The sequence below is a fragment of the Arachis duranensis genome, chromosome 7 (assembly GCF_000817695.3).
Source record: "Arachis duranensis cultivar V14167 chromosome 7, aradu.V14167.gnm2.J7QH, whole genome shotgun sequence".
NCBI lineage: Eukaryota > Viridiplantae > Streptophyta > Magnoliopsida > Fabales > Fabaceae > Arachis > Arachis duranensis.
Window position 1 is genome coordinate 75,393,594 of NC_029778.3, and position 18,048 is coordinate 75,411,641.

Consider the following 18,048-nt stretch of genomic DNA (forward strand, 5'->3'; position numbering starts at 1 on the left):
CGTTTCAGGTGATATTACCGAAACAAAGATAGGTGATTAATTTAATGATGTAGTTTATCTTTTTTGAATTATGGACCGAAAAAAGGCACATAGATTATTTTTTTATAATTGGTTTGAATTTGGATGTCCAATACAATTAAAAAAAGCCTAAAAACATCAGAACTACAAAAGAAAAAAGCATACTGGGTTAACCAAAAATAAAACCCACGAGCATTCAAAAACAAAAGCTAACGCTAGTGAAGGCATAAAAAAAATTTAAATTATAAGAGCTCGTTATAAAATATGCATTCCATTGTCAAGGATAACAAAAATTCATTGTGAGTAGACTTGAGAGAAAAATAAAACCCTCTGAGATCGCTCTGCTAGGGTTTCCGTACTTTACGTCTTGCTGAATTTTTTTTGCTAAGTCTCCTTTAGAGACTACCACCATGAGAGGTGGATTTGTGAGAGGTGGAGCATCTAGATCCCATACGCCGAGAAACACACCTAGAGAGGATGAAGAGACTTCCAAAAGGGAGCTGAAGAAGAGCAAAACTGCAACTCAAGGAGAGGAATTCTCAGGCAAGGAAGCCATTGCAGTTAGAGTTGAAGACTGGATGATGGATGACACAAGGAACTTGATGGAGGAACCCACTATCCATGAGCTGGCTGATGTGGAGGAGATAGATACCAGTAAAATCGGGACTAAAAAGATCTCCTTTGCCTCAATGGTGAAAAAAGAAAACCAGGCATCCCAAGAGAGAGAGGCATCTCAGGAGCACAAAGAGGGGGAGACAGTCATGCAAGATGATATGGAAGCTGATGAAAGTGATGATGAATCAGATATTCTCATAAAAAAGTTGCCAAATGGATTATACAACCTAGTCATCAGTGAAGGAGTGCAGAGAGAATTACGAAAAGATTGGTGGGAGACCATCATTGTCAAGCTCTTGGGAAGGAAGATCTCTCTCATTACTCTCAAAAGGCGCTTGGAGGCTATGTGGGGTAAGATGGGGAGTATAGATGTTATTGATCTAGGAAATGATTTTTTTTAGTAAAATTTCATAACTCTAGTGATCTGGACTACGCTCTGATGGAGGGGCCATGGAAGGTATTGGATCACTACCTTACTATTTGGCTATGGCAACTGGATTTCAATCCTACCACGACAGTAATCGATAAGATAGCAGTCGGGATTCGACTGCCAGACTTACTTATTGAATATTATCATAGAGCCATTTTACAGAAGATTGGTGGGATTGTGGGAAGAACCATCAAGGTTGACACGAATACAGCTAAGATCACAAGAGGAAAGTTTGCTCGTTTGTGTGTGGAGGTAGAACTGGACAAACCCCTGGTATCCCAATAACTTATCAATGGATAAGTGCATAAAATTGAATATGAAGGAATTCATCAAGTTTGCTTCCAGTGCGGTAAAATTGGACATGAGAAAGCTTACTGCCCAGAAAACAGCAAAGTAAACACAGGAGAGCAAGCTCAGGCAGAGAGGGAGAAAGAGAAAGGGGATGGATCAGAGGTTGAAGGAGAAGGTAGAACAGGAATTACAACGGAGGATAAGGGCAAAAAAGTAATGGAAGCTTCCAATGATAACTTTGGACCTTGGATGCTTGTACAACGTAATACACGTGGCAAGAAGGGAGCGAGAGTGGGAAAAGGTGCGAGCAAAGGTGATGGCAAGAATGAAAAAGAAAGGAACGTGGGTACAGGGGGACATGCATCCCAATTCAAAATCCTGCTGACTGAAAATGAGGAGGTACAAGAATTACCTAATCATGAGGTGTCTGAAGTTGAGGCCGTTTACAATAAAAGGGGAAATGACAAAGCACCCCAACCCAAAGTAACCAGAGTTAACAAACAGAATGAAGACCAAGCTCAACATCCTTTAACCAAAGCTAGCTCCAAACAAGCCCACACCAATAACAATAACCCAAAGTCCAAAGATGCAAACACAAACGTAACCACAAGCCCAAAACAGAAACCACAAAGAGAAAACCAAAACCAAGTTACACAGTTTGGCCCAAACCTAAACACACACAAAGACCACCCAATAACAACCAATATGACCTTCAACAGCCCCATAAACCACTTTCAGGAGAATTGGGCTGAACCTGAAGCCCACAGCCCAAACCAATCCATGGAAGTTTCAAATACTGAAAGAGATGGAATTATGATGGAAGAACCACCTGATCCCAAGCTCCCTAATTTTAACTCAGAATTCATTTCAACAAATTCTAGTAGCCTCAACAATGCCATGATACCTGTTGAGAAAGAAATACTAGTATTAGCTAATGACAATATGGAGGAATCTCCCCTTCAGGGGGGATGAAATGCAATGCTAGCAAACGGGCTCCCTGCCCGATTACCTCCTTGGGAGGATGCTTTTTTGGGAAGATACTCCATCCTTATAAAATAACAATGATTATTCTAGCCTGGAACATCAGAGGGGTAGCGAATGCAGCCACAATTCGCACTCTAAAGGAAATTCGAAAGCAGAAGAAACCAGACATTGTTCTACTTTTTGAAACAAGGTGTAGCGAAAATAAAGCTCAGGAGGTAATTAAATCCATTGGTTTTCAATTTTATATTGTAGAGGAAGCTATGGGCTTTTCAGGGGGCATCTGGGTGCTATGGGATAACCCCCATTTTAAAATATGGCCTATAGAACTGTATTATCAATACATTCACTTAGAATTAGCAAACACCGGGGCTAGAAAATGGACTTTAACGGCTGTCTATGCTAGTCTCCAGGAGAGAAACAGAAAAGAATTTTTTGATAAAATTCAAAAATATGCTGATGAGATTCAAGATCCTTGGATGCTAATGGGAGATTTTAATGAAATTGCTGAAGTGGGGGAAAAGAAAGGAGGAACCAGAATAGATGATCATGCTTGTCAAAAATTTAGAGAATGGATAAACAATTGCAAACTCATAGATCTCGGCTTTGTGGGATCGAAGTATACCTGGAAGGGGGGGCAAAGGAAAGGATTGGATAGAGTCTTCAAAAGGTTGGATAGAGCTTTAGCTAATGCAGAGTGGAGAACAGAATTTGGAGATGCTAGAGTAGAAATTCTTTCGAGGGTGCATTCAGACCACCACCCTTTATTGGCAGTTTTAAGACCGAATCAAATTGACAGGGGGGAGAAACCTTTTTGTTTTGAAGCCATGTGGGCTACACATCCAGAATTTAGTGAGTTCATTCAAAGGAGTTGGAATCAAAATAACCATTTTTATCAAAACTTGAAAACTCTCACCCAAAAGCTTAAAGTCTGGAACAAAGAGATCTTTGGTCATATTCTCAAAAAGAAAAGAAGGATTCTGAACCGGCTGGAAGGTATTCAAAGGAATGACGCATATGGAAGAAACAGTTTTCTTCAGAGATTAGAAAAGGAGCTCCTAGCAGATTTAGAAGAGATTTTGAACCAAGAGGAAATTATGTGGATGCAGAAATCAAGGCAGCAATTTTTTGTTGATGGGGAATGAAATACGAGATACTTTCACACGAAAACCATGACTAGAAGGAGGAAAAACAGAATTCTAAAGCTACGAGACAAAGCGGGGAACTGGTGTGAGGACATGAGTGAGTTACAAAAAACAGCAGTGAAGTTCTACAAAGATTTATACCTAGAAGATAAAGAAGACACTCCTGCTTTATTGACACGAACCACATACCCTCCTCTAGAGGTGTTTGATGTAAACTCCCTTTAAAAAACTCCTCTCGAGACTGAAATTCAGCAAGCTCTGTTTCACATTGGATCATTTAAAGCACCCGGGGAAGATGGATTTCCAGCATTCTTTTTCAAGGAGTATTGGGATACAATTAAGGAGAATTTTTGCAAATATGTTGAGTTTTTGTGGAGAAATCCAGAAGAAATCAGAGACATTAACCAAACTCTCTTAGCCCTTATACCCAAAGTGGAACAGCTAGAATTTATCACTCAATTTCGCCCTATTGCACTATGTAATGTGGTGTACAAATGTATCACAAAGATTTTGGTAGCCAGAATCAAACCGATGCTTGCTGACAGAATAGCCCCCTACCAGTCTAGTTTTGTACCTGAAAGAGTCATACATGACAACACCATCATAGCTAAGGAGTTGATATGTGACATGAAGAGGATGAAAGGGAAGAGAAAGTTTATGGCCATCAAGATAGATTTTGAAAAGGCTTATGACAGACTACGGTAAAAATTTATTGAGGAGGTTTTGGAGGAGTTTGGGGTGAGAGGACATGCTAAGAGAATTATCATGAACTGTGTCTCAACCGTCTCCTTTAAAGTCCTCTGGAATGGATGCAAATCAGAAGAGTTCCAGCCAACACGAGGAGTGAGGCAGGGAGACCCCATATCCCCTTACCTATTCGTGATTGCTATGGACAAGCTCTCCCACCTTATAGAGGATAGAGTTATTGAAGGAATGTGGAAACCTATGGTTGCTGGAAGGGATGGACCACTGATAGCCCATCTACTTTTCGCTGATGACCTTCTTATTTTTGCTGAAGCTTCGAAGGCACAAATAGAAGTGATCAATGAAACTTTAGAAGCATTTTGTGATGTATCGGGGTTGAGGATAAATGCGTAAAAAATGTCAATATTATTCTCTAGGAACGCGGAACAAAACCTTAAAGGAAAACTAGTCCAGAAGAGTGGATATAAAAAGGTGCCATGCCTTGGAAGATATTTGGGCGCCATGATTACAAATAACAGAAAATGCAAGGACAATTTGAGTCACCCTAGCACAGTCAGTTATAGCCCCGTCTTTAAATTTTGATATGATGCATATGCAAATTCCTAAAGGGGTCTGCATAGAGATAGAAAAACTACAGAGAAAATTTATATGGGGAGAGGAAGGTAACTCGAGAAAAATACATATGATAAAGTGGGATATTATGTGTAAAGCCAAATGAGAGGGGGGACTTGGATTTAGACGAGTTGTGGAAATGAATCAGGCTTTCCTCATGAAAGTTGTATGGAGGCTGCTAAATGAGCAAGATAGTCTATGGACAAATGTCTTATATAGTAAATATGGAAGGAGCCTAAATTTAATATATGAAATGAGAAGCGCTTCGACTGATTCACAATTTTGGAGGAGCTTAGTTAAGATTGTAGAAGAGGTACGAAAAAATATATGCTTTTCTGTAGGAAATAGAAGAACCATCAGATTTTGGAAAGACGTGTGGATCAAAGGAGAACCCCCTCTAATCGAAATTCTGAACCAGGACTCTATTCAGGAAGATATGAGAGCCAGAGAATTCATTACTACGGAAGGCACCTGGGATATACATAGACTAAGAGAATGGCTGCCAGAAACACTTCTAAAGAAAATACATGCAGTCCCCCCCCCAAGAGATGAAAGGGGAAGTGATTCTATAGTGTGGACGCTCACTCATGATGGTAATTTTTCTGTTCGCAGTGCCTACTATTATCTAACCCCCCAAAACAGCACACAAGATCAAGTTTGGAACCTAATTTGGTCTTGGAAAGGACCACAGAGGATAAAATATTTTCTTTGACAAATCACACATAAAAGAATCATGACAGTAGATAGAAGAAGAAGGATCTTTGGAAGCTCACCTAATTGTCACCGGTGTCACGGAACCCCTGAAATCATAATCCACGTTTTTAGAGACTGTCCTGTAGCGTCCCGAATTTGGACACAACTCCTTGATCCCTTCAAGATTCAGGAATTTCTCAGAGCTTCCTTCGAATACTGGCTGAGGTGGAATCTGTCCACTGAGCTAGGGAACCAAAACCAACATGACTGGACCTCAATCTTCGCATCACTTGCTGGTGGCTATGGAAGTGGCGAAATCAGGAAATCTTCAACTATCCTGGTAAGCGTCCAAAAGATCCAGTAACTTTTATTAGGCAATATGTTGTTGAGAAAGAAAAGGCTTTTGATAGAAATAGAATTTTTGGAAATCAAAGAAGAAGAACGGAGATTCTTATAGCCTGTACGCCTCCCCCGGAGGGATGGGTCAAAGTTAATACGGATGGAACTTCTACTGCCAACCCTGGAGATGCTGGATACGGTGGTGTGATTAGAAATGAAGAGGGAAGGTGGGTAGCTGGCTTCATCATGAACATTGGACACTGCTATGCTTTTGAAGCTGAGTTATGGGGAGTCTATCAAGGTATAAAATTGGCAAAAGATTTGGGATTTAGAAGGATAGTAGTGGAAACAGATTCAAAGTCAGTTTGGCAAGTGCTAAGGAAGAAGAAGGGGCGAAAGCAGCAATCAAATCCTCTTGTTAGAAGCATAGAAGCTCTGTTCGAAGACAATAGACAAATATGCCTTTCACATATCTATAGAGAAGGAAATCAAGTAGCTGATTGGCTATCTAAAGAAAACACAAAGTATCCAATAGGTGTTCATTTTTTGGATAACTTTCCAAGAGAGGTGGGTCAGCTTTTGGCTAATGATGCAAGAGGGGTCTTGGTACCCTATAGTGTAACTGTTTAGTTTTTTTTTCCTTTAGGCCTTAGGCCTCGTTTGTAAACCAAAAAAAAAAATATGCATTCCGTTTCTACCTTAGCTTTTTTATTGTTTTAGCTATATCGAATTATCGATAATGCTTTTTAGAATGTAAAGTAGTGTGTGTTCCCGTGTCTTACACCGGATAATACATAACATTATTATTATAAATATTTTATAATTTAAAAATAATTAGTATTTATTTTAATTAATTTAGATTAATTGAATGGTCATCTTATTTGTCTGCTTAAGCAAATATTTAAAACTCGAATCTCGCTTCACAATTCATTAGTTAACAGCATATCCTTAATAAATAGAGTATCAATATATGATGGATTAGTTCTCGACTTGCCAAGTTAGGAAATCCATAAAAAATTGTATTTGTCTTTAAAATAGATTAATTTCTCATTAATAACAATACTTATAGACTTTTGTCTTTGTTAAAATTTACTTGGGACAATTTTATTTGTTGGCATCATATTCATTTTTGAAGTTAAAATAATATGATCAATATTGTTACTTGTTGAAACTTCACATTTTATGAAATAATTTTTAAACTTTTAAATTTATAAACTTATGCCATTACAAAAGTTATTAGATCGATTAATATTTCTTGGTAACATGGTGTACCGAAACACTACCGTTGAGTATTAATAAGTATGAAGAGAAACCAATAACAATTTTTGTTATTCAATATATAATTTATTCTATTGAAACATAAATTAATATTTCTTGAACTGATAAATACATTTCCTTTTAATTTCTTACACCATTTTATTTAACAATATTTACCATTAAAAAATAGTAAATGACCATACTATCCTACAATATATATGATGTCCAGAATAATTTCTTATCTTGAAATTAATTATAGTTAGTGAGATAAAATTTAAAATATTTTTATTTTCTTACTCAAATCTAAATTTAAATTTAGAATTGATTAACAACTCATATTTTTTTAATTTCAATAACAAAAATAAAATTAGTTAGATACAAAATATTCAGTATTTAATAATTTCAATCATTTAAATTTTAGTTACTAAAAATTGGGTTAAAAAATAATTATAAACTTAATAATCAATAATATATATTATATTAATATGTAAATAATAATATCTAATGTATTAATTATTTATTTTTTTTACAGGACTAATATATAATTTATTGAGAATTGATTTATTATCTAAAATATTTTTCATAAACTTTTGTAATATGTGAAAATAATTATCTCATTTTTTGTTATTATGAATAATTTTTTAATTATGTAATTAATTTAATTAATAATTTTTATTATTGCTTTTATACTAAAAAGTAATAATTTATACCATTTATATAATTTTTTACTGTTAATAAATAAGTAAATATTTGCACTACTATACTTATTATCTTAAATGATAACTTAAATTATTTATTTTGTATGTTAAATAATATTTTAAATATTAAATTTATTAAATATTAAGATGAGAAAAATTGTTCAATAAATTATATAAATAGTCATTAGAGAAAAGAAAAAAATATTTATCATATATAATAATTCTTGATATATGTAGTGTCATGTATATATTAGAATTATCTATTTTAGTTATGTGAGTGATTATTGTTATTTTTATTTTTTTGTTATATTAGTAAATAATATTTAAAATGAAAAAAAATATAATTAATTTTTTTAATTTGAATTAAATGTTTTTTGTAAATATATCCAATTTTTACGTATACTAAGTGTTATAATATTAAATAGTATAGTATTTATTATAATAATGACTCAAAATATTAATCCAAGAAATATTTGGGTCTAGTGAGACCTCAATGCAAGTAAGATCAATCTTAAAGACCCATTGTTAGGGTCCCAAATTCGACTTAAGTTTATTACCTTAAAGGCCCAATGCAGATGAAGTCCACATATCCCCTCTCAAATCGGCTCAAATTGGATCTCCGTTGCTAGTTAGGTATGGTAATGGATACTCAGGAAAGTGTGACAAGCCAGAGAGAGAGAGAGGGAGAAAGAGAGAGAGAGAGAGAATTCAAATTGGAGATAGGAATTAGGGTTATTAAATTCAAGAAATGGATTTATTTAGGATTTATTTATATATAAATTAGGATAAATTAATAATTTTATATCCGCGTGTATTTAATAGGTTTTATGGGACAGGTACTTATGTCCATTTTCTCATTAGGGATGGCAAATGGGAAAGCCCGGCCCTGCCCCTCCGAAAGGCTGCCATCTAGTGGATTGGACTGCCCTGCCCCGCCTAATGAGATGGTCCTAAATTCCTCCCCGCCCCGCCTAACAGTAAGCTGGTAGGTTGGCGGAGGCAAACCCGCCAAATCTCTCTTTTTTATATAAATTATTAAATATTAAACAATATATATAATTTCACAACCATTTCAATAAATTTATAATTTCTAAAGATATAAAAATTATAATTTCTAAATTCACAAACATTAAAGTTTTTATAATTATGAATATATAATAAATATAATTATAAACCAAATTTTTTAAAACAAAATAATAAAACTAACATTGTCCAAAACAAAATAAATATTGTCCAAAACATATAATTAAACATCTTCAAATTTATAATCAATTAAATATAAAATATAATCCAAAATATAACTTATAATATCTTTAATTATCATTTTTATCATCTTATAGATCAATAACATCATTGAAATTTGAAAAAAGATGGCCCTGACAAAAAAACGGTTGGCCCGGCAGGGAAGTCTACCCAACCTCACCCCATCGAAACACGCCAAAATTCACAAATTAGGCGGTATAGGGTAGGCGGACTTTTTAAATTTGGCGGTCTCAAATTTTCAGTCCACCCCGCCTTTTTTGGCAAGTAACGCGGGCCGGTCTGATGGGTTTCAACCCGTTTGCCGCCTTTAGTCCTCATCCATTTTCACGTGGCAGGTTATGAAGGTTTTCCAGGTTCCCATCTAACCCTAAAACACGAGTAATTCCTGCAAATACATGTTTCGTCTGTTTTTGTAATTATCCTTATTGCTAGCATTCGTCGGCTCGTGATATTGAGCTATTTCTGCTACTTATATATAATCAAAATCTAGGATATATCTCTTTTTATAAAGTCACATGTATCCTTGTTATAAGAATATTAATAGGAGATAAATGGATAAACACTAAGTTATTGTTTGGATATAAGATGAAAATAAGAGGAAAAAATGGAAAGAAAAAAAGTGAGAGAAAAGAAAAATAGAAAGAAAAAATATTTTTTGTGTTGTATAGATGAAAAAAATGAATGAAAACAAAATAGAAGAATTTTTTTTGCTTGGATAGAAGAAAAAGTAAGAAAAGTATAAATTATAATTCAAGGGGTAACTCTGTACTTTTACCCATGTTGGCATTTCTCTATCAGTTTTTTTCACAACTTTGAAGAAGAAAAATTTACATAAACTCCATATATACCTTTTTTGTTTTTCATTTAATTTTTTTGTTGATCCAAATAATGAAAAATTGATTTTTCCATCCATTTTCTTCTCCAGTATTTTATTTGTACAAATTCTTCTACTCCAAACAATACACAAATAAGTCACATTTTTCATATGTATAACAATAACTAATATCATATATTATAACTTGTGAAATCATAATATTTTGAGAAGTGATGTATAGACAACTTAAATATTGATAAGTCTAAAAAATTCTAGAAAAAAATAAAAATATAAAAAAATTGCATGTTGATCCATAATTTTTTTTTTAAAATTTGTCCATAGTCTACGATTAATAACTTTAAAATTATATATATGTTATTTATCTTATATATTTTTTATTTTATAGAGACTTATAATTTTTTTATCTATGATATTAGTGGTTACAGAGAGATTTTTACTTTGAAATAAACTTATAAAAAAATTAAAAACAAAATTGGTTACGATTTTTTTTACAATTCATTAGTTTAAATTAAAATTAAATTATATATTCAATTTATATTTGTTTATTTATCTTAACGATTGTATATAATAGATAATATATTTAAGTATGTTTTGAAAAAAACTATTGAATTTTATATAATTGAATTTTCATATGATTTTATAGATAATATATTTAAATTTAAATTTTCATAAATTAATTTATTTTTGTTAAAGTGAATTATGTAATAAAAAATTCATAAAAAATTCATATATTAAAGTAGAAAATAATCTATTTATAAATAAAAAATTAAAAAATTATTTTTAAAAGTTGAATATGCAGATAAAAGAATAAATTATAACTTACAAAAATTATCTTTAGAATTTATTATAATAAATAGTAAAACTGTAAAAGTCATATATCTATATAAATTAAATGATATTAAATTATAATATATATATATATATATTTAATCAACCTAATTAATTAGTTATAATGAATTTGATTGAATAATTTAAAAAATTGAATAATTTTTTTTAAAATATGTCAATCCAAATAATATAGATTGAAAATAGAAAAAAATATAACTAAATTATATAATACAATATAATATCACTTCTCGAATTATTATAATTTTACAAATTATAATATGTGGGGTAATTTACCTCTATAAACCATTTGCAAATCAATTTGACGTATGCACCCTGTTCATACCCTGATCTAACGCTAAGGCCCAGATCCAACTAGGATAAAAAGGCCCAAACTACATATTGGCCTCCCCATGTAACCAACCTCCTCAGAAGAGGTCGGATTCAACACAAACTTCACTCCAAGGAAGTCGGGACCGAAGGTTAGCTGACAGATATCACTTATTCAAATAAGTAACTGCTCCTAAAATCTCTCAGCCCACTTCCTAGAGTCATATCTCAACTTTCGTAAGATAAAAGGACGATTATCCTCCTTAAAAGGTGGAACTACTCGAACGGTGATTATTGGTTCACCACTATAAATATACTAACACCCCTCAGGTATCTCTACGTTCCAATATTCTCTAAACCTGCTTAGACTCTTGCTAACTTAAGTATCAAAGTGTATTTGTAGGTACCACCCCCATTCCTCCACACACGCTAATCGGACGAAGGCTCCCTGACGCAAATCTGGTCGGAGACTTCCTCCTTCAGACGATTGGGCAAACACAACGAGTCCAACCCACTAATCTCCGGTAACTCATCGTAACATCTCCCAAAGTAAAAATGGCTACGTGCAGGTTTCAATTTACATATCTATGTAAATTAAATTTATGGAGTTTGAATTATGTGTTTTCATAGTAAAACGAATCTATAAGATTCGAATTACTTGGATGCTATCTATGCTACTAAATCAAATGAAGGAGATTCAATTTACAATGAGATGGATTGCTACTACGTGAGTATAAATCGAACCTTATTGCTTCGATTTAGCATGGACCATATAAATCAAAATTTATAATTTTGATTTAGTAGGGGATGACATAATTCGAATTCTTTGAATTTAAATTACTTTCGAATCACCATGTCAAGTAATTCATATCCTATAGTGGCAATTTACTACTTATTACCCTAATTCGAATTCACTAAGTTAGATTTAGGGTAAATGACAGTACTAAACCAACTTGTATGAGATTTAGATGATTACGCCAAACAAAAAAATGAAACATGGATCAACCAAAAGCATGTGTCTATATAATTCGAATCAACCCTATTCGAACTAAAAAGTTTAGTAATTCGAATCAAACCTCTTCGAATTAGTGAGGGAGTTTGTAGTCTTAGTAGTTCGAATAAGACTGATTCGAATCATGCATGGGGAAGTTCGAATCAACCTGATTCGAATTATGCATAGCTAGTTCGAATCTAGCTGATTCGAATTAGTGCTTGAGGAATTCGAATTATAGTTTGAGTGACTCTGTTTCGATTTACTGACAAATTGAGTTTTATCTATAAATAAAATTTGGACTATTAAATTTAATGCAAATTCAACCTATATAAATATTAATAAAAATTTTGTAATAAAAAGGAATACTTAACTTATCAATTTTTATATGTTATTTTTAAGTTAATAAATAAATAAATATTAAATTTTATTATAATAGTAAAAAATTATAGCATACTAAAATAAGATATTAGAAAAAATACTATATAATATAAAAAAATATACTAAAAAAAGTATAAAACTTAGTATGTGTAAAAGTTGGATATATTTACAAGGTAATTTTTTATTCAAGTTGAAAAAAATAATTATCTCTTTTTTAGTTTTAAATATTATTTTTTAATGTAACAAAAATACTGAAAATAACAATAATTACTCACATAATTAAAATATATAATCTTACTATATACATATACATGACCCTATATATATCAAAGATTGTTATGTATGACATATAATTTTTTTTGTTTTCTGTAATGATTATTTATATAGTTTATTGAAAAAAAATTTCATCTTAATATTTAATAAATTTAACATACAAACTATTATTTAGCATATAAAATAAATAAGTTAATCCATCATCTAGGACAATAAGTATAATAGTTCAAATAGTTATTTATTTTTTAGTAGTGAAAAAATATGTAAATACTATAGGTTGATATTTTTTAAGTTTGAAAGTAATAATAAAGATTATTAATTAAATTAATTATATAATTATAAAGTTGTGAAGAATTTCTTAAGTAATAATGAATTATAAGATCACTATTGTCACCTATTACAAAATTCCAGAAACAATACGGGGATAGTAAATTAATTCTATATAGATTATACATTAATTCTGTCAAAAAAAATCTAATACATTGGATATTATTATTTACGTAGTACTATAATACATATATTATCGATTATTAAGTTTATAATAAATTTTTAATATAATTTTTTAACTAAAATTTAAATGATCATATTTATTAAATGCTGAATATTTTGTATCTAACCCATTAATTTTTTTATTGAAATTAAAAAAGGATGAATTGTTAATCAATTTTAAAATTAAATTTAAATTTGAGTAAGAAAATAAAAAAATATTTTAAATTTTATTTCACTAACCAGATTAATTTGAAAATAATAAATTACTTTGTACATCATATATATTACAGGATAGTGTAGTTATTTGTTATTTTTTAATGGTAAATATTGTCAAATAAAATGTTATGAGAACTTAGAAGAAAATGTATTTACAAGTTTAGGTTTTAGGAATATATTTTTCAATAGAATAAATTATATATTGAATAACAAACATTGTTATTGATTTCTTTTCACACTAACTAATATTGAACGATGGTGTTTCGGTACACCATGTTACCAAGATAAAAGTTTATTAAAAAATAGATTAAAAAAATGATGCATAAAAAATAATATTATAATATAATATCATGTCCTCTTTAGTAATTATCTGTTTAGCAACGAGTTTAACTAATGTTATGCAAACGATATTTACTTTATCAAAATAAATATTGGTATGGAGTTGCCAAACACAAAGTATGTTATCATATAGTGACTTCTACTCGAGATCAACATGAAAGAATCACTTTTATTCGCACTCCATTTTGACAAACAACAATCCAAACACAGACTATGCCTCTAGGCTTACTCTGAGTGTCTATACATGCTAATTAGGATATCTGACTGATAAACCTGGCATGAATGCTCATGGGCATGTATTTGGAAATTTCAAACACTAGACTCGCGATGTTGAGTCTGATCAATTTGATATCAGTTGTTTGGTGTGAACAAGAACAATGACCGAAGGAACGACAACCGTCCGGATTCGAATTCAGAAGGGCAAACTAGTACCCAACCGGATGACTTAAGGTGCCCAAGATGCAACCAGTACTATCCAAACAGACCATGCAGTTTACGATTATGCGTATGTTAGAAGTGCGGGAAGTCAGGGCGTGCATCTCGAACTTGTCCACACAAGAAAGGCCGGGATGCACCCGAATCGGATTTTCAGATCCGAGGTAATTATGAACTAACAGTTGAATTTCTAACTTCGTTGCATACCATTAATGTGTAATATTCGTTCATGCCGCATGACAAGTTTCAATAATCATAAAGTCCAAGTCAATGATTAGTCAAAGATTATTAGTTGTTGAAACGAAGCGATACTTAGTTAACTTATATGAGTGGTTAAGCTCTTGAAGGTTCAGGATGAAGGTGCCACAGTAGAAACAGGTTGGATTATATCTGAGGAATCAGGAGTGTTGAGAGCTACGCAAAGTTATTGTTCAGGACCCAATGACAGTGAGCCACAAGGATGAGAAATGGGACGGACTCAACTTTTAATTGCTTGATGTTTAAGAGGCGAGTGAAGTGAAGACCAAGTCTCTATACGAGAGAACTTCCGGGACATTTTTTGAAAGCGTACCAAAATTTTTGTCTTAGAGAAAGTGAGTTTGCGGTAGATTTAGTGCCAGAGGCCAGATTAACTTTGATTGGACCATGATAAAAGGCACGTTATAATCAACAAGATTTTGAAGGCAGTTGAAGGAAGTTGCGGAAAAGAAAGCCATTCAGCCTAGTGTTTCCCTGTGGGAGGTACTGCTTATGTAAAGTGAAGAGGGAAGACAGCAACAGGAATCCCCACGCAAGATGTTAGTAGAGTTGGTCATATTAGCCAATCGTCTTCTTCAAATTTTAGCTAAGACTTCTTTGGCTCTATATGCTGTATTGTTCCTACCAAAGATCCTTGATTCGAACTCTTTTTTTGAGATACACCTAGGTTCCGAAACCCTTTACATTCCATTATTCCGGTAAAGCTCTGTTTGACCGTATACAAGATTTTCTTTCTAATTTCTCATGAACACCGTTCATACTGTTCATTTGTCTTTCGATCTTAATGCCTTTTGGAAATCAGCTCGAGCTTATATTAATATCGTGTATCAGTCCTAGCTATAACCACCGAGACGTTAATTTCCTTAGGGCGATACTTTTGGACGCAGTTGATGAAGCATGTAAGTATGCGACATTAAGAGGAGTTGTGGAGCTTTGATTTCCTGCCGACCATAAAACGTATGAGTAAGTTAACACACTAGAGTGCACCATCTATATGGATGCATAAATGTGAAAAAGGTTGCTGCTCTTTCAGAATCTATGTGTTAAAGATGCACTTGGTACCCCGAGCTTGCGAAAGGAGCTTTTGAAAGACAAATGAAGGATTAACCTCAGTGCCAGTAATCATGATAACCAAACTTAAATAAAAACTCAGAATTATTGTGTTGCATTATCAAGGGGATTAGGATGTCCGCAAATACAACACCATGAAGTGGTGGCGGACGCCTGAACAGGAAATCTCTGAGTATTGTTTAGATGATCAAAGGAAAAGAACTATTAAGTAAGTCAAGGTCTTAACGTTAAGAAAGTGGATGCAGGTGTCGGACTGAATCCATTACAAATTACAACAAATTATAAGGTCGAGAATTAAATTTGAATCAATTTAAAAATTAAAAATTTAGAATAAAAACATAGGGGAAAAATAAAAAAAAAGTGTTTGATTTTCTTGAGATTCCAGTTGGACACCCACATCAGTTTGATTTACATCATTTTAAATTTTTTAACAAAATTAAATAAAAAATATTTTTCATTTTTATTAAATTATAACGACATTTTAGTGAAATTAGTGAGTTGATATTTATTTTATTTTAAAAAAATATGATGTTGAGGTGGAAAATAAATTTTATATCATTATATGTTATTTGTCTATAATTTTTTACGTATCGATACGTATAAATTTATCATCGTACCGTATCAAACACCTAAACTTATTAGCAATATGCCTACTCAAAATTTAAAGATAAAAGTCTTCTGCATAATTAACCGTGTGAAGGTTATTTTATTTCCTATGAGCTATTAACACAATAATTAAATGCGCATGTTATTAATAATTTTTAAACCGATAATTTAGAGTATCATACTCTGCGTAATCGATAGTAATTTTGTTGCCAAAGTAAATTATTTCATTTCACATATTCCACAAAAAAATCTAATAACATGTTCAATTAGGAGACTTCTTTAAAAATAGTTACTTATTTATTAACGTGCGATAGTACTCCTTTTTAGTATTTTTAGTAAAAAGATTATTACTAAACGAATTGTTGATCCTTGTTTTGGGCCAAAGTGAGTCCAAAAACTAGAGAACTATAATAATCATGGTAACGAAGGAGTATGTCGAGCGAACATCTCCACGTGCTAAGAATCTGTCTTTATTTTCAGTTAAAAATTTATTATAACTTCATATAGAAATAGATATATACAATAATTTTTCACTAATCATATTGATTATATTACTGTTAAAACCAAATAACATTATCCCTTAAACATAACTATTATCACTCGTGCTTATGCAACTGTATCTTTAAAATTATCCTTTAAGATTTCTTTTTAAAACAAAAAATTTATACACAACAAAAATTTCATGTATGTAAAGTTCTCTTTAAAAATGCATTTACGTCCGAAGATAATTTAAAAAATCATATCTCAGTAGGCGGGAAAACATAAAACTTATTTAATGTGAAAATAAAAATTGAATATTGACTTCAGTTGGGACCATTTGATTTTACTCGTGCGGTCTTCAAGGAGTTACTCTGCATGAACAATGTTGCTTCGGGGTCACGCTTGTGCAGGAGTCACGTCAGTGTCACAAGTATACATGAAAGATTTGACATGGACAATAACCTAATGTAACGGGACATCTAACTAGTCAGTTTAGTGTGAGGGAGAAACAATTCCATGGTTACATTAAGTTGTGAGAGTGTGCCACCGAGGTTGTGGGCCCTAGCAAAGGAGTCACTTCAAATATTCTTTGCTCGAAAGTCACATAGAGGAGAGAAGTCTTTGCTGTGGTTTTCTTGTTCTTCTTGGTGGGTTAGGGAGGATGGGGTTCCCCTTTTATGCGGTTAAGGTTGGCAAAGTACTTGGTATTTACACTTCGTGGGTTCGTTGCAAGGCCAGGTCGACGGTGTTAGCAACGCTATTTTCAAGGGTTTCCGATCTCGCGAGGAAGCCCTGAGATGGCTTCACACCCGTGAAGAGATACTTATGGAGACATTTGCCCTCGGGAGCAATGATTTTGTGTTTAATCCGGTGACGGACTTCGTTGCGGAGAGACAACTCTCTCCTCACGCAGGTCCTGTCTCCTTTGGGGAGTCATCACAGCCGGGAACGGGTGTTCAAAGGAATATTTCTAATCATATGGGGCTAGTTTGTGTGCGTGGTGTGAAATTTGAAGTTCCTAATCTGTGCATGGTGCTTTGTCCTTGTATGAAGAGGTGCGTGGCAGGCGGACAACTTCCTCTATGTTGAGAAAATGAAAATGTTATTGGCACGAGTGTGTACTTCACTTGGTGTTGGGCATGCCCTGTTTCATCGAAGAGAAACCAGTGCGCCGGACAAGGGTCCACTAGTGGGGTTCGTCGTGGTTCTTCCTGCAAATCCTCTAGGCTTGGCCATAACAGGTGAAGGTGAGCTAAGCACGTCTGAAGAGGATGCTCGGGAAGACGCTGCATTTCGAGGGATTGAAGGGGTGTTAAACGCGACGGGTAAGAAGATAATAGACTATAACTACCGCGTGGTCATGCGTGTTCAGAGGCAGCTTCAGGACCTACGCCGGCAAAGCGCATACAGGGATCGTGATCGCATATATCAACTTGAGATGGAGAATGAAACTTTGAAGGCTCAGGTTGCCC

General features: G+C 33.1%; 1 protein-coding gene across 1 annotated transcript; it reads left to right on the forward strand.

The window, feature by feature from the left end:
* Nucleotides 1–2,415: 2,415 nt before the first annotated feature.
* On the forward strand, nt 2,416–3,480 carry LOC107459476 (uncharacterized). The gene has a single exon (XM_016077704.1). It carries the CDS (start codon nt 2,416–2,418, stop codon nt 3,478–3,480), a length of 1,065 nt encoding a protein of 354 aa, XP_015933190.1.
* The last annotated feature ends 14,568 nt before the right edge of the window (nt 3,481–18,048 follow it).